General features: G+C 30.1%; 3 protein-coding genes across 8 annotated transcripts in view; 2 read left to right on the plus strand and 1 right to left on the minus strand.

The window, feature by feature from the left end:
* The first annotated feature begins 568 nt into the window (after positions 1–568).
* Positions 569–7,788, plus strand: LOC111690480 (nuclear pore complex protein Nup98-Nup96). 2 transcript variants are annotated; one of them, XM_023452960.2, is made up of 11 exons: positions 569–1,225; positions 1,299–4,324; positions 4,478–4,580; positions 4,648–4,827; positions 4,895–5,145; positions 5,201–5,441; positions 5,504–6,258; positions 6,323–6,585; positions 6,644–7,053; positions 7,117–7,244; positions 7,309–7,788. In XM_023452960.2, the coding sequence occupies exons 1-11, from the start codon at positions 949–951 to the stop codon at positions 7,654–7,656; spliced, it is 5,982 nt and encodes a 1,993-aa protein (XP_023308728.2). In that variant the 5' UTR covers positions 569–948; the 3' UTR covers positions 7,657–7,788. The 2 variants fall into 2 exon arrangements, with proteins under 2 accessions (XP_023308728.2, XP_023308729.2); XM_023452961.2 differs by having other exon boundaries at positions 4,898–5,145.
* Positions 7,789–8,348: 560 nt separating this feature from the next.
* On the minus strand, positions 8,349–10,655 carry LOC111690557. Of its 3 annotated transcripts, none has more exons than XM_046949057.1 (8): positions 10,563–10,655; positions 10,190–10,328; positions 9,981–10,119; positions 9,793–9,922; positions 9,625–9,719; positions 9,344–9,385; positions 8,963–9,199; positions 8,349–8,904 (listed from the first exon to the last, which is right to left on the minus strand). In XM_046949057.1, exons 2-8 carry the CDS (start codon positions 10,258–10,260, stop codon positions 8,803–8,805), a joined length of 816 nt encoding a protein of 271 aa, XP_046805013.1. In that variant the 5' UTR covers positions 10,261–10,328; positions 10,563–10,655; the 3' UTR covers positions 8,349–8,802. The 3 variants fall into 3 exon arrangements, with proteins under 3 accessions (XP_046805013.1, XP_046805014.1, XP_046805015.1); XM_046949058.1 differs by lacking the exon at positions 10,563–10,655 and adding an exon at positions 10,413–10,431; XM_046949059.1 differs by lacking the exons at positions 9,344–9,385; positions 10,563–10,655.
* An 828-nt stretch (positions 10,656–11,483) lies between these two features.
* Positions 11,484–21,190, plus strand: part of LOC111690482 (dedicator of cytokinesis protein 1) — a 36,856-nt gene continuing 27,149 nt past the window's right edge. For 2 of the 3 annotated variants that reach the window (XM_023452967.2, XM_023452968.2), the window contains exon 1: positions 11,486–12,652. In XM_023452967.2, the coding sequence (XP_023308735.2) occupies positions 12,607–12,652 (46 nt within the window). In that variant the 5' untranslated portion in view covers positions 11,486–12,606. Of the gene's footprint in view, positions 12,653–21,190 lie in introns of all 3 variants that reach the window. The other variant, XM_046948347.1, reaches the window with a different exon arrangement.

Consider the following 21,190-nt stretch of genomic DNA (forward strand, 5'->3'; position numbering starts at 1 on the left):
ATTTAAAATGAGAATTGCTGTTGACGACTTTTCCGCCGACTGAGAAAGAAATTCTGCTATATTTCTTTCGCGCCATTTTTAAACAAATGCATTGAATGTTGAATAAAGTTTTACGCCGTTCTCGGTTTAAATGAGCACTGGCAAAGTTTAACAAGATGCACCGCCGCATCTTAAATTTCTTAAAAAAATAGAGTTGCCACATTTCAATATAACGAACGCATATAAGTTCGTTATATCATATTAAAAATATATATTTTTAAATGAATATTGGAATCAAGAAAACTTCCATAAATTCATATATATTCTTGCTTATTTTTTTTTTTGTTATAGCTGCATTCGTTTATGAATTATATTGTCATATTTAACAATTTTATTAAATAATTTTAAAACGTATTTTTATTAGTAGAATGTCAGCCATATACATAAGGTCATGGTTTTGAATTTTTAAATAAAAAAATATAAAAAGTTAGTGAAAGATATAAAGTCGTCTAAAGTCCAGAAAATTTCGACGCCGGCGTTTTTAAAACATTAGCGGCAAGGCTTAGTCGGCTCTAAGCTAAACCGGCGTAGGTCTGCCTGTTAACCAACACTGAACGAATAATTTCGCAGTTGAAAGAATTAAAATTTTGTTCGGCATTTTTTACCCGCAAATCCCACAAAATAGTAAAGAGAATATTGTGACAAAATTATTAAACAAGTGCTGTGCATTACAGACAAATATTTATTTATAAATTTAATTTGAAATCTCCCTATTTATAGAGAGATTTTTCATATAGAAAAGTGCTTGAACAAAATTGTGAAATACCAACAACAAAGAACAATTTTTAGTCTTTCAACTTATACACGGGGAGGGGAAATCACGCTGTTTATTTCCTCGCATTTTTTACATTAGTTTTTTGGCAAAAATATAGAAGAACATTAGTGTGAAATAACAAATAAACAATTAAAATGTTTGGAGGCACTAAACCGACTTTTGGCTCGGCCACTACTTCCACTGGTTTTGGTGGTTTTAATAATACCGCCACTGCCTCACCCTTCGGTCAGTCTGCTTTTGGCAAACCAGCTACAAGTGCGTTTGGTGCTGCTCCGGCATTTGGAGCACAACAAACTACTCCCTCGTTGTTTGGTTCCAATACCGCTCAACCTCAGACGACGGGTTTATTTGGAGGTGCCAGCACATCAACGGCTTTCGGAAGTACTACGACAACACAACCTGCATTCGGCAGTAAGTTCCATTGATTGTAGCAAAAAGTAATTTCGAATTATTACATATTATGTATTTTAAATTTGTGTTTCAGATTTTTCACAACCTCAACAGAATACTTCGATTTTTGGAGCAGCCCAACCTCAAGCTAATACATCATCATTGTTTGGACAGCCAGCCGCTACTTCGGCCTTTGGTTCCGCTGTTAAACCGGCTGGTTTGGGTACTTTTGGACAAACTGCAGCACAGCCTTCGACTTCTTTGTTTGGGCAACCCGCAGCTTCAACTAGTACCAGTGGTTTTGGAACTTTTGGCCAAGCAGCACCAACCACAACAAGCGTTTTTGGAAGTTCAGCTTCGTCAGCATTTGGTCAGCCCGCAAATGCCGCGACGGCAGCAAATCCTGGCACATCAATTGCCAAATACCAACCAACTATTGGAACTGATACCCTAATGAAGGGTGGTCAACCAAATAGCGTAAACACCAAGCAACATTGTATTACAGCCATGAAGGAATACGAAGGCAAGTCCTTGGAAGAGTTGCGCATGGAGGATTATTTGGCGAATCGAAAAGGTCCACAGGCCGGAGCTGCAGGTGGTTTTGGAGGTTTTGGTGCTACTACACAACCTGCTACTGGAACTGGCCTCTTTGGAGCAACAGCCCAGCCAAGTACTGGATTGTTTGGTCAGCCTGCAGCGGGAGCAACTGAGAACAAAGGATTATTTGGCTCAACCAACACAGCTTTTGGTCAACCGGCAACTGGAGGTTTTGGAGCGGCAGCGTCTCAGCCTTTTGGAGCCAAACCATTTGGTGCAACAACTACTACTGGTTTTGGAACAGCAGCTAATGATAACTCCAATCCTTTTGGAGCTAAACCCGCTTTTGGGCAAACCGCAGCACCCTCTTTATTTGGTCAAACACCAGCTACAAGTGCTGCCCCTGCTTTTGGACAAACGAATACAGGTTTTGGAACAGGCTTTGGTACAACTGCTGGTCAACAGCAGCAACAGCAACCATCATTATTCGGTCAACCAGCAGCCGATGCAAATAAACCAGCCTTTGGTTTAGGTCAGACTTCTACTGGTAATACTGGGTTCGGTGGTTTTGGCACTACAGCCACTAGTACTGCTACTGGTGGACTGTTTGGAGCCAAACCGGCTACCGGATTTGGTGCTGCCCCCGCATTTGGTGCTACCTCTCAAGCCAACACAGGTTTCGGTAATTTCTCCTTAAATAATACCAACGCCGGCGCTGGAGGTCTTTTCAATTCAACACTGAACAAACCGGCCACATCAGGTTTTGGCGCATTTGGCACAAATACATCGACAGCTGCGCCATTAAATTTTAATGCAGGTACTGGTCAAACTTCGCTATTTGGCAATACAGCTGCCAAACCAGGAGGCATGTTTGGCACATCACTAGGTACAGCAACAAACACAACTGGTGGAGGACTGTTTGGTCAGACAGGACAGTCGCCATTTGGTGGTCTAGGTAACCAAATGAAAGGGTTCGGCCAAACTACTAACGATGGTGGCCTTGGCACCTTAGGAGGTTTGCCCGGAACTCCCCAACAACAACAACAAGTGCCCATACATCAACAAATTCTATCAAAAGTGACTTCGCCCTACGGAGATAATCCAATTTTCAAGGATCTTAAACGCAGTGAAGAAAATGATCCCACCAGAGCTACAAATCCGGCCGCTCAAAAGGCTATTATGGAAAATACAAGTGCAAGTGGACAACAGTTCAAAATTTCAACTAATTCCTCCCCAAGTATAATAAAAGTTAAACCGATTGGTTCGGCTTTAACTAAGAAATCCCTTTTCGAGGGGCTTGAAGAATTTGATGCCAGCGTGGAGAGCTTTAGCTTAAAACCGAATGCCAAACGTTTGATACTGAAACCTAAAAACAACAATACCATTGGTGGAGTTGGCTCAGGTCAACAAACTCCCGGTTCCGGTTCAAATGCAAACACACCACAAAGACAAGTTACGCCATTAACTTCGTCCGGTTCTAATAACAACCAACAAGATATACGCAACGAATCATTTTCCGGACAAATACCAATAGAGCCCTCAACAAAACAATCTCCTGGATCGGCTAGCAATGTGGTTTCTTCAAATGCTCCACCAAGCTCGGTTTTAGATGCCAGTCGTCGTGAGTCATGGTTACATCCAAACAATTTGGAAAAAGTTAGGCAACATAATATAAATGCCGGGCTGGAACCAGGTAGTTCTCATAACAATACATTGACAGAACTAGTACCCCGCAAGCCTTTGGACACCTACCGTAATGCACCCAACAGCGGACGATTGTCGGTATCTACAGTACCCGAAAACCCCTTTGAAGATCAGAGCATAATTTCTTCAAGACGCGACACTAGTGCCGCTGTAAACGAGAGCATTGCTTCTTCTAATCGATCTTATGCCGCCGACGATAAATCGATACTCATTGAAGACGCACAAGCCGAATATGAAGAACATCCCACTGGCATTACATTGAAGAGAATGGGTTACTATACCATTCCTTCGCTAGACGATTTAAAATCATTTTTGGCTGAAGACGGTTCCTGTGTCGTGCCCAATTTTACGGTTGGTCGCGAAGGTTACGGCAATGTATACTTTGGCAAAGAAATGGATGTGGCCGGATTGAATTTGGATGAAATTGTTCATTTTCGCAATAAGGAAATCATCATCTATCCAGATGATGATAATAAACCACCGGTTGGTCATGGCTTGAATCGTGAAGCACAAGTGACTTTGGATCAAGTATGGCCTTTGGACAAAAGTAAACATGAACCCATTAAGGATGCTCAGCGTCTAATGGAAATGGATTGGGAGGGCAAACTGCGTCGAGTCTGCGACAAAAACGAAACACGTTTTATTGAATATCGTCCTGAAACCGGTAGTTGGGTATTTCGGGTAAAACATTTCTCCAAATATGGTTTAAATGACAGTGACGAGGAGGAAGATATACCTACCGATCCAAAAAAGGCAAAAATGGGAGCCACTGCTGTTGATGCAGCAAAACAACAAGCTTTGGCACAAGCAGCCGCAGCAGCTGGTGCTATTAATGCACATGATAAAATGACTTTGGCTGCTTTGAAAAACGCCCAAAAAGTAAGTGGCCTGAATCATTTTATTTAGTTATATGTATAATACTTTTAACGTTATAATATATATTAACTCTAATAAACACTTGTAATTTTTTAAAAAAATGAAATAAAAATTGAAAAATAAAAAAATGTTGAATTAACTAAAAATGTTTTGCAGATATCTGAGGATGCTGCTAGGGCTTTGGATCCCAAGTCTTTGACAGCTGCTGGCTTCTATCCCATGGATGAATCTGCTGAGTTCATGTTAATGGACAAGACACGTATGACTCCATTTCGAAGCATTTGGTTATGATTTTTTTTTTTTATTTGAATGTGTTTTTCTTGTAGAGTTTTTTCAAAACAATGGCAACAACGACTTTTCCATGTTCGACCATCCCCAACAAGTGTTTAAACAGGGTTTAACTAGTCCAACGGCTACTCTGGCCAAGGACATGGGTACTGATGCTCATAAGTTGCAATTAATGAAGGCTTCATTTTTTATAGATGATGATCTGGATAATAAATCAGGTATATATAAGTTTTTTCTTATTCAAAATTGCATTTTATATGACGATGTTTTGTTTTATTTATTAAGAAGCTTCAGAATTTGGCCATCATGATTTCAATCGCAACAAACCCGGTGGTTTATTTGGCAAACGTTTGCAAGAGATGTATGGGTCTGCTAATTCTTTATGGAAAGATGGAAATTCTGTGGGCATGGGTGGTTTGGGTGGCAACTTATCTGAAACCTCAAGCCAAGTTGATTTTAATGCATCGCCTCCTTTGCCGGCTTCGTCTGCTGATTCTGCTTCAGTGATGAGTGTTTTGAAAAATCAACAAGAACAGGTATATCTCACAATAGTACAATTTGTAAAGTTACTACAAATTCATCTGTTTACAGCAAATGGAAAAGTACCAAGCCGATCATAAATTGCCTCCCCTTATAGTAAAACCTAAAGTTGCCTCTGTCAAAAGTTTGGGATCAATCGTGCCTCTCGTCAAATCAGTGGCATTTCCTTTACGTTTAAAATGGCCGGCGGATTTGGGATTGTACAATAGTCGTCGTTTTAAAATGGGCTTTGGACCACAGCATACACTGATTGTTCCCTCAACTAGAAATAATTTAAATCGAGAAATTAAATGTAAGAAAATAACTTAATTAATTATGTATCTAAAACAAAATTTAATTTCTAATAATCAACAGCTAAAAATCTACTTGATATTGCTCCTGTTATTTTCAAAAGTCGTGGTGCAAATGATTATTCCCCCACCATATTGCAACATTTAAAAATTTCCGCAACCCAGTCGTATGACAACTTCGAAGAAAGTATAGTTGATCATTTACAAATACAATTGCGCAATTCACAGCAACAAGATGTAGAAGGCAGTGAGTGTCCTTATATAAAATCAGATGGTGGCACTGAACTTATCGTAAAGCACTTAGATGAAGCCATCAAATTGATTAACCTTGGTCCGTTAGAGGAATATGCAGTGTCAGTTTGGTCTCTCTGTTTGGCCTTGTGGGGTGATCATGAGGAGTTAGAGGGTCGTGAAGCAACCTCGCATTTTGTGGTCATGTGTCGTCGTAATTTATTGTCAGAATGGTTAGAAAATACTCTTACCGATAAGGATTTGCTGACAAAAACCGTATCCAAACATACATATTTGGAACATCTAGTCGATTTGGTAATGTGTCATAAGGTAACGGAAGCCTGTGAATTAGCCTTTAATTATGATGATGTCAATTTGTCCCTTTTGATGTCACAATTGTCATCTGGTCCTGTTGTAAGGCAACTAATGGAAGATCAATTGGCTGCCTGGAATGCCGACAAGGCGGACCAGTTTATACAAGTAGAACGTTTAAAATTATTCATGTTAGTTGCTGGTATTTCACTAATGGCTTCTAATCATGGCGTAATCAATTGTCTAGAGGGTATAGAATGGATTAAAGTGTTGGCGGTAAGTTAATAAACTAATTTGGGTTTATGTAAGCTTTACCATTTAATTATGTATATTTTTTTAGCTTCAATTGTGGTATTTATCTTCCCCTAACTCTTCTATCACGGATGCCTTATTGGCTTATGAAAAATCCTTCAAGTCTGAGGAATTTTATTCTCTACCCCCTACACCGGTTTACATGGAAAATGTTTCTCATTACAAAGAAAAAGACACTATTTATGACTTACGTTTTCATTTATTGCAATTATTTTCAAAACGTAGTCATCCCTTGGAAAGTCTTCTCAATCCAACCACTCACACTGCTGATCCCATGGATTATCGTTTAAGGTATGGCAATTATTTAATCACTAGGAAATTTTTATTTATTTGTATTTTCTTTTGGCAGCTGGTTACTTTTACAAACTTTAGAAGCCTTGGGTTATCGTCATTGTTCCGAATTAAGCGAGTCTCAACTGCATGTGGGTTTTGCTGCTCAACTGGAAAACAATGATCTGTGGGAATGGGCTATATTTGTTTTATTACACATCAAAGATAAAAATCAACGTGAATTAGCCGTACAAAATGTGCTCTATCGTTATGTGTCTGTTTCAAAAGATGTGGCTTTAAATGAAAAAGAAAAATTTGTTATCAATAATTTAGGTGTGCCAGAAAAATGGATCGATTATGCCAAGGCAGTAAGGGCAGGTTCCATCCATAATTATCATTTACAAGCAAAATATTTGCTCAAGGCCAAACAATGGTCTTTGGCTCATGAAATAATATTTCAGCATATTGCCCCAGATGCTGTCATCAATGGTAAGTTAAATTTAAAGATCGCCTCGGCCTACTGTAACTAATTTCATATTTTTTTTTTTTCAGATAATTTGGAATATTTACATAATTTGTTAACACAATTTGAAAATCCTGACCTAAATAAGAGTATAAAGGTGCCCAACTGGTCCAATCAGGGACAAATATTCTTGGATTTCATAGACATAAATGAAAAGGTATATAAATGTGTGTGTAGAAACATAAAAAAATATTGTTTTTAACTGGTAATTACATTTGCAGTTCAAGGGCCTAAAATCCCTCAAAACCGAAGCTGATATCGAGGCACGCTGGGAGAACTTGAAGCCTCAATTAGCTGATCTATGCTCGCGTATTAATCTTTTACCCTGCCCCACACCCAAGCATCGTTTGTGTCAGAGTGAAATTGCCCAAAATTTAGCGTGTTTAGTTCGGGGTGTTTTACTTGTATGTCCCATTCTCAATCCTTGTCTAATAATTAAAATTGCTTTAGAACGTCTGCCCCTGCCGCAAGAGTTTGCTCAACAGGAACTACGAGCATTGCTCGATACATTGGTGGGCGATTTATCGAAAACACAATTAAGCAATACAGAACTTATCAGTGTTAAATAATGTTCAAATTTTTATAAAACAAAAAAAAAACTATTTTATTACGGGAATTAAAAAATTAGTAACGGTATCTTTAAGCCTATTTTTGTTCTATAAACTTTATGTTTCAGTAAATAAAATTCTTTTCCACTTCTACTCCTTCCTATCTCTATTGTTTTTTGTTGTAGTTTAAATAACATTTGAGTACTTTTAACTAATTTCTTTATAATAAAAACACTATTATTAATTATTCTAATATAATTTTAAACTTTTTTTCTACTTGCAATGGCAACAATTCTTTTTTCACTTTAATTTTTAGTAAAAAATTCAAAATAAATTTAATTTACACACACATTGTTAAAAAAGAAATATAAATAAAAAGAAAAATAAACTTTTAGTTGAAAATTTTTAATTATATTTTTTAGCGTAATGCTAATGTTGTTGTTTAATAAGGAACTATTTCTTTTATCCTTTTGTAGTACTAATGCACAACTAAATTAATTGATTTTTAAGTAAAACAAAAATCATTTTAGCTGGCTGTATTTGAAACAATTTATCTAGCAAACCAGAAAATCGATTTTTATAAATTCTGAAAAACTGCATAATTTCTTAATGAATTGTTAACAATTTCACTAGAAAAATATTCGTTTTATTTTCTTTTATTGACCGATATGTTAAATATTTTCAATAATATTTGAGATAAAGAATGTTTTAAATAAAATTTTCAAATTCTTATTTGTATTCGTTTAATTAGAAAATTCATAATACATACATATTAATTATGTATTAAATGTATATAAAAAATGGACGGTACAATTTTCAGCTTACATACTAAAAAATACATATATATATAAATCTATTAAATGTAAAAATGTACTTAAAAACAATTTGTAAGCTTTATAATCAATCAACTACTACTGTGTAAAGAACAAGTAATGGATGTCTTTTTCTCAATTAAGGCACTTTTAAATACATACATACAAATAAACGTGTAACATTTTTAAACAAAATTATATATCGATGGAATGTTTTCTACTTTAAGGCATTAAAAAGATATTGATAAAATAAAAATTAAAAAAATATGGGACGGTTTCGATAGTAATACATATATAAAAAAAGTAATTGCAAAGAGATTCTTAAAAAATGCCATATTTGTGCATTTCAATAAACTCAACCAACCGGCATAGTAGAAACAGTACTATGCGGTGTAGTGGGACGTGAACCGGCTAAGGAATTGGCAGTGGAGGCGTGTAAAGAAGCCATAGTACCCATCTACAATACAAAGAAGTATAATTAATAGATATATTGACATGAAATTATTCTTACTTACTCTTAAGTGAGCCAAATCTTCCAATTTTGTTAGATCTACTAACTCCAGGAATAATGAATAAACAACACACCAACCTATGATGCAAATCAAAACAAAAACGGACCATAAAAATACCATGACAGCATTGTATGCAAAATACAAATCATTGACAATGGCAAAGAAAAGTAGAGACAAAAAGCGCCATACAGTAAATATGGCAAATGTCCAAAGCCAGGGTAAAATTTTACGTTCATATTCCTGTTAATAAATAGGATAAAGAGCAATAATTAGATACTTTCCAATACAAAGTAATATGCTGGAGAAATTTGATAGCCAATTAAAAGTATGGGTATTCAGAAAACAGATGTTTTTGTGGATGATGAAATGATAAACAAGTGTTACCGGTATTAAAACAAAACGATTTTGTTTTCCATGTTTATGATGCTTGTGAAAATTAAAAGTGAAATGTTAGATGAATTCTAAAGCAATATTGAATTTTTCATATTATATTATAAAACCTTAGGAATTAATTTGTAATGTAATTTAAATTGTTAATATATCCATTCAAAATGAATCACAAATTAATCCCATTAAACTGAAATACAAAAAACTATGAAAAATATGATCGATATTGAAAAATTCAAAGTGAATTAATGTTTATATATTTTTTAATATGAACCTACCTTTCTTAAAGCTACTACAAGCAGTATACTGGTAAATAATATTATAACACCCAATACTAATGAAAATAAAGCAAATACCATCAACATGTTGCGTACTGAAATTATAAATTGAAATTGAGCATTAAATATACATTTTAATTAATAATAATTATAAAAACTATAACTCACCATGTTTGTTGCCAACATACACAAATTCATATGATATAATGTAATAACCATAATGTGTTGAACCAGGCGCAGCCATGGCCAAACAATAGATATCAAAGATGGCAGTGCCAATGGTAAATAAAGCCAAAAACTAAAAATGAAACAAATATAATTTATATATTATACTATTTAGTAATACAAATACTTACTATGGCAAATAAACCAATCATCATGGCATTTTTTTGTATATCAATATATTGATTGTTCTTTAGAATGGGTCTTTGGTACCAGGGTATACGCACCGAACGTGTGGAACGCGATTTGACGGTATGAAGATTTGTAGAAGATCTTTAAAGCAAGAAAATAATTAATTAACTAGGTACATAAATGTTTGGTGTGACAGTTTAACAAAACTTACCTTCCCGTGGTATGGGAATACACAGAGGGATTTGATCGATAGGTCGAAGGAGTCTTACGCCCATAATTCATGGTGATGATGTTTTTTGAGATTGCTGGTAAATTTAATCTTATGTATTAAGTAAAACAATAAAAGTAAACTGCAATTATAGGAAATTTAACTATTTAATTATTAAAATGCTTTATATTAATTAAAATTATTAAAAAACAAAACAGGGCGTTACCCCTGGCAGCACCCATGTGTTAGTAATGTTTTTGTATTAAATTCTTTAACTTGCAACACAATTTATTATTATATTAATGTTTAATCACTATTTTAATATACTTTTAGTTCAACAATGTTAAATTTTATTATTAAATTTAGTTTTAATTACCAAAAAATAAATAAAAGAGTTTTGTTGTAAATGAAAACATATATTGGAATGTTTTCTTTTAATTATGACAAGTGTCAAAAACAAAGTTGCCAACTTTTTTCTAATTTTTCCCGTCGAATTAAAACGCTAGATTACTAAATTTAATTCCATAAAAATCGCTAGAACGAGTCAAATAATTTTAAATAAAATTTTTGTTCTTCGAAATGTATCCGGAGAATATCAAATTATATATAAAAATAAATAAATCTTTCAAAACCGACGCTGATAAAATTACATACATGTGTATTTGCATCAGGGATGGGAAAATTTGCACAATTATACTCCCTAACATAAAATTCAAAGAATTATCGACCTTAGACAAATTTTTACCAAACTTTGGAAGAGTTAAGAAACCTGAAAGAAATAACAAGGATAAACTACAAATAATACATACATATAATTGCTACATTTGGTGACTACAAATTGAATATTATGAAATTATTAAAAAACACAATTAAAAAATTTTAATTTTGAAAAAAATAACATATTCTAAGAAATGCAACAAATTTCAAAATATGAAACAGGATTATAAAAACACTAAAAATGTATTTAAAAAATGTTCTCCAATGGGTAAAATATGCCGAAACAGCGTTTACTTCGACACCAGAATTCTTTAATTGTTCTATAATTTATAAATGAATGGATACGGGGAAAAACAATTATATGTATACTTCGGCTTTAATGATTTTAAATATATAAAAACCATTTAATTGTAAAGCAATTAATTTTCAATATGAAAAATAGGCATTATAAACTAAAATTTGTTTAAGAGGTTTTTTTTCGACTTTGTTCGACAATATTATCAACACTGCTATTTAGTTTTATTTCTTTATTCTTCATCATCGTTATTCTCTGTTTTTCCTTCTTCATCTTTTAGTTGCAATTCATTCATAACGACGATAGGTTGTAAATTATAAACGAACGGATAGATATTATTTTAAATGTTTTTACTTGTTTTTTTTAATGTATATACAAAAAATTTGAAATATTGCTTAAAAGTAAATAACACAAAAAAAGAAAACAGTGAAATTTGTGCATGAAAAAAGGTATTAAAATAAAATACATAAAATAATAATTCTAAAGAAAATAAAAGTACTATGCTAAATGGAGGCGAAAGATTCCACTAAAGCAAAATTAGTCAATTTCTTTTAATTATTAACCGAGTTAGCTTTACAAAAACAACAACTATAGTAATGATAATCATGATAATAACGAACCGAGTGTGAAATAAACGAAGAAAACATTTTTGTCGGTTTTTTGTTGTTGTTTTTTTTAAGATTAAATTAACGGCTCATGGAGTGAATTGAGTGAATGATTCGTATCGAGTGTGTCAGTCAGACTGAAAAACTACCAGCCAACTCCCAATTAAAAACAAAAGAATGTACGCAAAAATATTTTAATTAAAAAAATTATCAATATTTGCTTTTAGTTTATTGTCTAAAATTATAGTTATAGAAATGAAAAATGTGGTAATTAGTTACAAAAAAGAAAAGCGGGAGTGAAAATTCACAGTGATTTAATTTGGTGTTTTCTACTAATAAACCTTTTTTATACATAATGACACAATAAACATGCGTCAACATCTTTATAACAATTTTATTATTTGTATTTGTTTTTTTTTATAATATTGTGGAAATGTGAACAAATTTTTAAATGAAGTTTTATATTTATATTAAAAAACAAATTAAACTATTAATTAAATAACCTTTAAATAAATAAAATCTTAGTTACAAAATGAATAATCCAAACGTTGAAATTCTTTAAACAGCTAAAAATTAATAAAAAAAAACCTCTCCAACAACAATTCTCATTATTATTATGAAAAATGTTTGTGCTTGTTGAACATCATCACCATCATCGTTATTATTAACAAAATTTCCAAATTCGTGCTGAGCAGAGGCAGGCAGGCGGTGGCTGCAGGAGTATTTGAAATATAACACACAACTTTTTCAGTTTCTTCTTTTTTGTGTAAAATTTTGAAATTAATAAACAAACTTGCATCAACATGACGGTGTGGAGTGATTGTAATCCCAAACAAGTCTTTGGAATTGGTAAGTGTTTGTCTATTTTAATACACATTTGTTACTCTAATAAATTTAAAATGTACATAAATTTAGAGCAATTATGAGTTGCAAAAAAATAAAAGTCCGGAGGAAAGTTAAGGTGAAAGTTGGCTAAAGCAGGACACTAGTGAAGCATAAATATTAGAGATTCTTTAATAATAAACTTTTGCTTTAAATTCATCTTTAAAAGTACAATGGTACAAATAGCCTATTTAATACAATTTATATTACTTCTAACTAGATTATGGATAGTTAAACTATACATAATTTAGACGATTTAGTCTTTGGTCTGTTCTATAAAATGGTCTGTTATGTAGTCCATAAAATAGTATTTTATCTAGTATATGGATTTGGCACAACATTTATTAAAAAGTTCAATATTTGATGCAGATTCTTACAATCTGAAAATTCCATTTATCATTTATGATGTGTATGCCAGATCTATTAGATCTCTACAGGGTTAGAGTACTAGGTTACTTATAAACATAGAAAGTTCAATTTTAGGTCCGTTTTATATTCGATCTGAAAACCAGTTTCAATTCGATAAGCGATAAATCATCTACATGTGAATAACTATTGAAAAATCTTGTAAATGTTTTCAAACAAAATAATTAAAGTCTCAAGATGTTCAAAAAGTAAATTTTAAAACTTTTATTTAATGTGATCTATAAAACTTAATTAACTTTATACAACAACCTATGAAATATCAAAAAAATAATATATAATATACATACAAAGATTTAAATATGCTGATATCATTGCTTAATGTTTATTTGCTTTGATGATCTAGTTCTAAAATTAGCACAATTTTAATTTCAACAAATCTGTTCTTAGTAAAAATAAAATCAAAATAATTGTTGTTTCTTTTAAGAAATATTAATAAACATTTTTTAAGTGTGTTATTCTTTAAGAAATAATTATTTTCATTTTGTTTATAACATTGTAAATTCTATTTTAAATAAAACATTTCTAAATAAAAACAAAAAAAGTTGTTTCAAAAAAAAAGAAAGATTTTTCTAAACAAAATTATGGATACTTGAAGATAATATTAAAACAAATTACTTTTTGTATCTATAACCCCTTGATATTTAAAGTGCCCTAAAGAGAGAAAAACTAAAAACACACCTTTACGAAATTTCCAATTTAGCCAACAGCATCCCGCTGTAGTCAGCCAACCAACCAACCAGCTGTATACATACAAATAAAAACGTATTTGTAATGTAATAAAGTTTCTAAAGAAATTATACTACAAAATGATGAGATGTGACGTGATTCATTAAATAAAATTTTAAGTTTCATGGTTTATTTTTCTTGTTTTACCAAAAAAAAAACAAAAAAAAAAACGAAATGTTTATATTCTTCTGGTTCATTTCAATTTTGAGTGTTTCTTTTACTTTTTTTGTGTTTTTCTGTTTTTATTTTTAAAAACTATACAAAAGTTTGTTGTTTTGAAAAAGGCGAGTGACCTCCTGCTGTGTAACTTGTTGCACGAGTTATTGTGGAACATTGTATATTGTTGTTATTATACAAAATGCAACCGTAAAATGTTACACTTTTATATGTATATATGTATTTTTTCAGTTTATTTCATTGTTTTATGTTTCATTTTCGAATACTTGACTTTGGTTTACCTTGATGTCTTGTCAACATTTTCTTGAAACAAAAGAATCTTGATCTCAATTTGTTATATAGTTTTTTTTTAATTTACAACAATTAGCATATAATATTCTTAGTTTTTAGTGTGCATTGAGCATCATCGTCTTTAATTTGATTTAGTTTTTGTTGTCCATTTGTTTCTTTGGACAATTGTTAATGACCGTTTTATTTTATTGTTTATCTTATTGTTGATGTTGATTTTTATTAAATTTTATAATCTTGAGCACTTTTGTATAAGAATTACTTATTTATATTTAAAATAATTTTAAATTAAAAAAGTAATTGTTTTCTTATTGAAAATAAAATAAAGAATTCTGTCTAGAGACTTTTTCTTTTAAAATACTGTTGTGCTATTTGATAACGTTTTTTAAGATACTCCTATATTGATAAATATTGTTTAATATTACTTTTCTCAAAAGTGTTCTTTTTAGAAAGTTTTCTATAGTAGTGTATAAAATTGTGGGAAAAATGTTATTTTAGACTTTACGATTAGTTTTGTATTTAAACTTTTTCATAAATAGTTTTCCTTATTTATTCAATATTTAGAAGTTGTTATAAAAATAAGTCGTGTCATTTTCTTGATTGTATAAAATTTAATTTTTAAAATGTTATGATAAACTCTTTAGTCTCAAAACATCTTTTTACAATTATCAAATTTTTTATAAAGTTAAACTTAAATATTTTATATTTTTACATCATAATACTCGTACAATTAGTTCAATACCTTGAATACTTTTTGTTTTGTAATATTTGTTTTTTTGTTAGTTTTTTATTATGGTTTTTATCTTAAGAACTTATGTTTGTTATTGCTATAGTCATGCTACTTTTTTTATAAACTAAACTATTTTTTTTTGTTCTACCACAACACGTCTACCTTCTAAACTTATTAATTACACTCATAGTCTAGATAATGACGTATCCATAATACTCATATGAAGTAAATAGCATTGCTGCGTCAAATAACCGACCTTAACTAATGGAATTATACACTACCATACTTTGGTGTAAGTGTACTACCAAATTTGTAGATAAAAATATTATGTTCGATTTGAAGTATTAAACACTTTGTACATTCTGTGTAATTTAACAAAAAAATTTTATTGTTGGCACTAAAGAGGTCAAACAAAAGTAAAGATTTAATAAACTTTACGAATTACGCCTACAATAATTGTTAAGATTATTATTTATATTTAAAAAATCAGAATTATAGCTTAAACTGAAAACCAAATAAAAAATCTACTTCTTAAATATACTTTTGGAAAAAACTTTAGCCAACTCTCATTGTTTTGATTTTGTTGTAGATTTAATTATTTGTTCTCCACTAACACACTTTTATAATGACATTGAGTCGTCGTTGTACATCGTGATAAACCACAGTAAACTGTCTAATAGACAGTTCATGCTTAATACTAGTTACTAGACATGACATACATACATATATACTACTTTAAACACATGTTGTCTATACATTTTCTAATGTGCTTTTTTTCAATAATAACAAAAAAAAAATAATTTCAATTTTATAAAGAGACAACAAGCAGCACGTAATGAAATTCATTTTATTTATTTATTTACTATCATTGAATTATCGCGCAAAAGTTTATTACCTTTATATACAAAAAATAATATATAATATACATTTTTGTCATATTTTTATTTATGTTTTATTTACGTTTTATTAAACCTTATTCATTTAATTTTTGTTTGTCCACTTAACACACCCTCATTTTTAGATTGTGCAATTTCTTTTTATTTTTTTTATTTTCAAAATCAATTTATATTAATATTGATATATTGACAAAACTTGATTATTGCTATTAGATGTTTTCCATGGAATTTATGATTACTTACTATTTAATTTAAAATATTCTTATTTAAATTTGTTGAAGAATTTTACTTAATTATTATTATTTATCTAATTTGCGTTTTTTTTGCACAATTTACGCCGTTTTTTAATAGTGAGTTTTAGGGTGTGTTTTAGAACAAACGATATCAATAAAAATTTGAATTATTCGTAATAGATATTTTGGCATATTAATTTTGAGTTTGTTATCTTTTAAAAGGGGATTTATAGCATTTCAAAATAATAAAGTGAATATTAAATATTTAGATAACTTTTCGATTTCATTGGAATGAAATATTTGTATAAATTTAAGAAGAAAGTTTCTTAGAAGAGTTCACAAAGAATTTTTTCAGAAAATTATAGGGAAAACTGTTAATGAAGATAAAGAATCTAATTTATAGACATTTAGAAGATAAATTTTCGTTATATACTTTTCGATAAAGTGTTTTCTATAGAAACTTTTGGACCATGATTTTTCTATAAAAATAGTATGATAAAAGTATTTCCTATAAAAAAATATTCAACAAAAAGTGTCCTAAATACTTTCTATGTTTGTTTTAGTAAAATTTGTTTAATTGTCATGACATATCATGTCACGTTAGCAGTAGCTGTTAAACATTTTTATTTTATACAAAATAATTAAAAATTTCAAATAAAAAAAAATAATTATTATTTCATTAAGTAAGAACTTATTCAGTAAAATATTTATTTAGTACGCGTGCCATGCTCACGGCCTCAATAAATATCAATGACGCATTTTCCATTTCTGGTTGTACATGAAGTTTGTATTTTAATGATTAAATTTTAAAACGACCATCATCATTATTTGCCTCATTTTTACTCCACTACTTTACTTACATATATAGGCAAGAACTCTTTTTGAAAAAAAAAAAAATAAAATTATTTTCATTTAATTTCGTTATTGTTTTATTAGTGAACGAGTAACTGAAAAATAAACCTCCACATTAGATTATTAGAAATGACAGCGTTCACATAGATGCCATTTAACCAGCAGCAACAACAGCAGCAAGTTGGCTGCTGAGACTGTCATCGTAATAAACATCATCAATATTGTCATAGCGGGGGTTAAATATTGCCCTTAAGTACTACCACGTACTGCAGCTAAATATGTATACAGACAGACATATATACGTCTGTCTGTATATGCAGGCAATCAGATGAACTTATATCGAGCTGATTGATGTTATAGAATATCTCATGCATATGTATAAACACAATCACACTTGTCGTCGTTTCTAAATCTTCAAGATTCATACAGTGTAGTTTGGGTATGATAGATTGATTGTATACAATACAGTATATAATATACCGAAAAAATCTATAGAATAAATTTCAAAGGACCTGACTGCTTGTGTTGTATCTTATCAGAAAGCTCTGAGAGTTGTATATTTTATATAAATGCTTTAAAGCTTTTATTCGTTATAGCTAAATTCTCCTGTTTTCATAGTCTTTAAAGTTTAAACTGTTGACAAATACATATCCCTAAGCTATAGTCAGTCGCCTCATTCATTCACAAAAGAAAAACAATTTACAATTTACTCATGTGTGTGAATATTCATATATTAAGTACTACACATTGCATATGTACAACATGTGCATGTGTGTCACATTTTTTGCTTTGTACGATTATCATTATTATTGTGTGGCTGCAACATACTAAATACACATACAGTTCAGTTAATTCGAATAGAGAGTACGAGTGAAGTTAAGGCAACGCACCCTGTTGTTTGTTTGTCACCACTTTTACTCTATACAAATTTTTATTATAATATGTATATATATATTTTTTTTACAAACTCTACTCATTTTACACTAGATACTCTACTGTACAGGGAATGAATAAAGCGGAGTTGGTTTTTGGTTTAAAGTGCATTAAAACTATAGTTGATATGTTGTAGTTGTTGTCAGTTTCACTTGTTTCATTTTCTTTAATAAAATTTACTTATTTTTTTTCATATGTGTATATTTTATTTATCCCTTAACTCGGCTTGTCTTTTAAAGGGGGATTTTCTGTACTTTGTTATAGGAAGTTGGTCTGAAAAGTTTTCAAACTTTATATACATAGAAAACAATTTTCCACAGGAATTTTTCGATAAATATGTATGTAGTTGCTCATATAAACTTTTAATTGAAGGTTCTTTATTACCATTTTTAGAAATAGTTTTTGAAGCGTTTTCTTAAAAAAATTTTCTATCTAAATTTGGTTTTTCTGTAGAACTCCTTTGGTTTTCTTTACTAACCTCGTTGAATAGACAATTTACTGTAGAAGATATGATTTGGAAACCGAAATGTTAAAAAATTAAAATTTTAATGTCACAAATATTAAAGAAATCAAGAAAAAATCCTTTTATTTACTCAAATTTACACTTCATCTAGTAACCATATTACGTTTCTTAAAATAGTTTACAAAAAGTTATTTTTAGATAGTTTTCCGCAGAAAATTTACGATGTGATTGATTGTTGAAGTATTTTTCGAAAAACAGATACAAATACTTTTTAAGTTCTTTTCAGTCTGCACCCGCATCAACTTAGTAGTAGTTGTTGTCACCAAATGATGGAGTATTTCTGTATTTGTATAACATTTGAAAATGTTTATTTAGTAAATCGTGTTGCATGTAATATTCCCTTTTTTATAGTTTGTTGACATTTTACATAGAACTTGTTGGTTTGTTAGGATTTTTTACTGAAAAAATAACAAACACACTATTTAATTAACTCAAATACATCTAAGACATGTAGTCTGGGAAATATTATGATAAAAACAAATCCTTCTAATGAAAAACAAACATATTTAAACACTTTTTCTATATGTTTATGAGAGGTTAGAATAAAGATAAGAAAGTATTAAAAAAGATTCCTTTATTAAAAAAACACAAAAAGTATATCTGATTGAAAAAATAAAATTCTTTTGAATGGTTAAAATAGTTTTGATTTTCCCCTAATTGTATACAAATGTATGTCAAGAACTTAATACCTGACTGCTTATTATAAATAAAATTTATGTTATAAAAGATATTTTATATTTAAAGTACTTTTAAAAAATAAAACTTTGTTTTATAAAAGTGAAGGTAATAAGAATGTCCAAAACTTAAAGGTTTCGAGAGTAATTTAGGATTTAAAATAAAGGATTCCAAAGAAGGGCAGTAAGCTATAATTAGAGGTATTTTAGCTTTTAAAAATGTCCAATTAAATTCCCATTAATCTGAACAATATTTAAAATATAGTGTAAACCGATGTAAACCGAAATTATTAAAATTTTTCAATAAAATAACTTTAAACATAAAACAATAACAATTAACATCAATCAAACAATTTCGACACTTAAGCAACTCTTTAAGCAAATAAATTTAATGCACACACGCATAAAAATATGCTGCAACTCCTCACTTCTATAAAAAGTGACAGCTGTTATTTTGACAGATACCAAATGTTGTGATAATAATAATAATAAAAAAGTTAATAGAACATCTATGTGCATTGTAAAACCCTTTTTAAATTTATTGCAATTCCATAAAAACTTAAAACATAATTTGAAAATAATTTTAATATTCATTCCCCCTTCATAAATTATTACTCAAATGTCTATAAAAAGTAATTTAATTGTTGTTGAAATTAAAAGTTATTGCAAGTATGTATTTCCTAAAATGCATTTTTACATTTATTAATCACACAAGAACAATAAACAATTAAATAAAAAACAAAACAAATTTGTTATATGAAGAAATTATGAAATTTATTATTTATTTATTACAATTGAATGACTGGCAGACAGACTGATTGCCAGCAATATGTGTGTAATACTTCCTTTGAATATGTTTATTTTTTTTTGTATTTTTCATAATTCTAGGGGGGAGAAATAGGGACAGAGAGGAAACATAAGCATAAAACATTAAAATAACATAAAAAAATCAACTTAACTATTAAAGCTTAACAGCAGAAATCATAAGTTCAAACGAATTATATTATTTTGTTGTTTAACACAAAACTAAGAAAAAAATTGAAGTTTTTTGGAAAAAGGGAATGGGGTCAATGCGTTATTAAGATATTCAGACTGAGATAAAGCAAGAGAATTAAGGAAACACAAGTAGAATTTGTCTAAATTGCAAAAGGAGTGAGACAGCAGCAGCAATTTGAAAAATTCAAACCAAAATGACTTTAATCTTGAGAAAAGTAATTAACAATTTTATATATTTCTTGAATCTCTAAAATGACATACACAATTGAATTATAATAGATATGAGAAAGAAAACATCTATATAACTATACATCCCTTCATTGTATTTGAAAAAAAATCATGATATTCCTTCACCCCATTAGATATATTCGATTTCATGCATACGTTCATTCGCTAGTTTCTTCGTTCTTTCGATTATTTACTCATAACAAAATATCGAATGTTTTGATGTGATTGTATTGTTGTTGTTTTATGAGTAATTAAGAATGCATAACTGAAATGGGGGCGAGTGAGGGAGCGTGCAGGCGGAACGAGTGAAGGGTGGAATATTTGTTAAAGCATTTCAAAATACTTCAATAAACATAAACAGAATTGTAGAAATCTATTTAACCAGCTAACGAAGGGGTCTGATATAAAGATTTTGATTACCAAACTAAGAACTTTTTTAAATTGAAGTTTGGTAAAATATAGCACGGGCCAGCAGCAGCAGCAGTAGTTATTGCACAATCTTTATCAAAATAGATTTGATAAAATCTAAATTTGTCAAAGAATATAATTGTATATTTGAATAAAAATTCAATTTTATCGTAAGGCCATGTTCCGTTCAAAATATTTTATTTTAAACATGAGGATACTTATAAATTTCATTTTATTTAAGGACAATTTCTTTAAATTTTTTCAGGATGTTTAAATATTCATTTTTAAATTTAAAGAAATTATTAAAAGATTTTATTGACAACTTTATTTCAAGGTTCATTGATATCTTTATAGAATTATTCTCAATGTTCTAACTAAAAAAAGTAAATCATTTTTGAAGCCCTTTTACTGAATA

Source organism: Lucilia cuprina, chromosome 4 (genome assembly GCF_022045245.1).
Source record: "Lucilia cuprina isolate Lc7/37 chromosome 4, ASM2204524v1, whole genome shotgun sequence".
Lineage (NCBI taxonomy): Eukaryota > Metazoa > Arthropoda > Insecta > Diptera > Calliphoridae > Lucilia > Lucilia cuprina.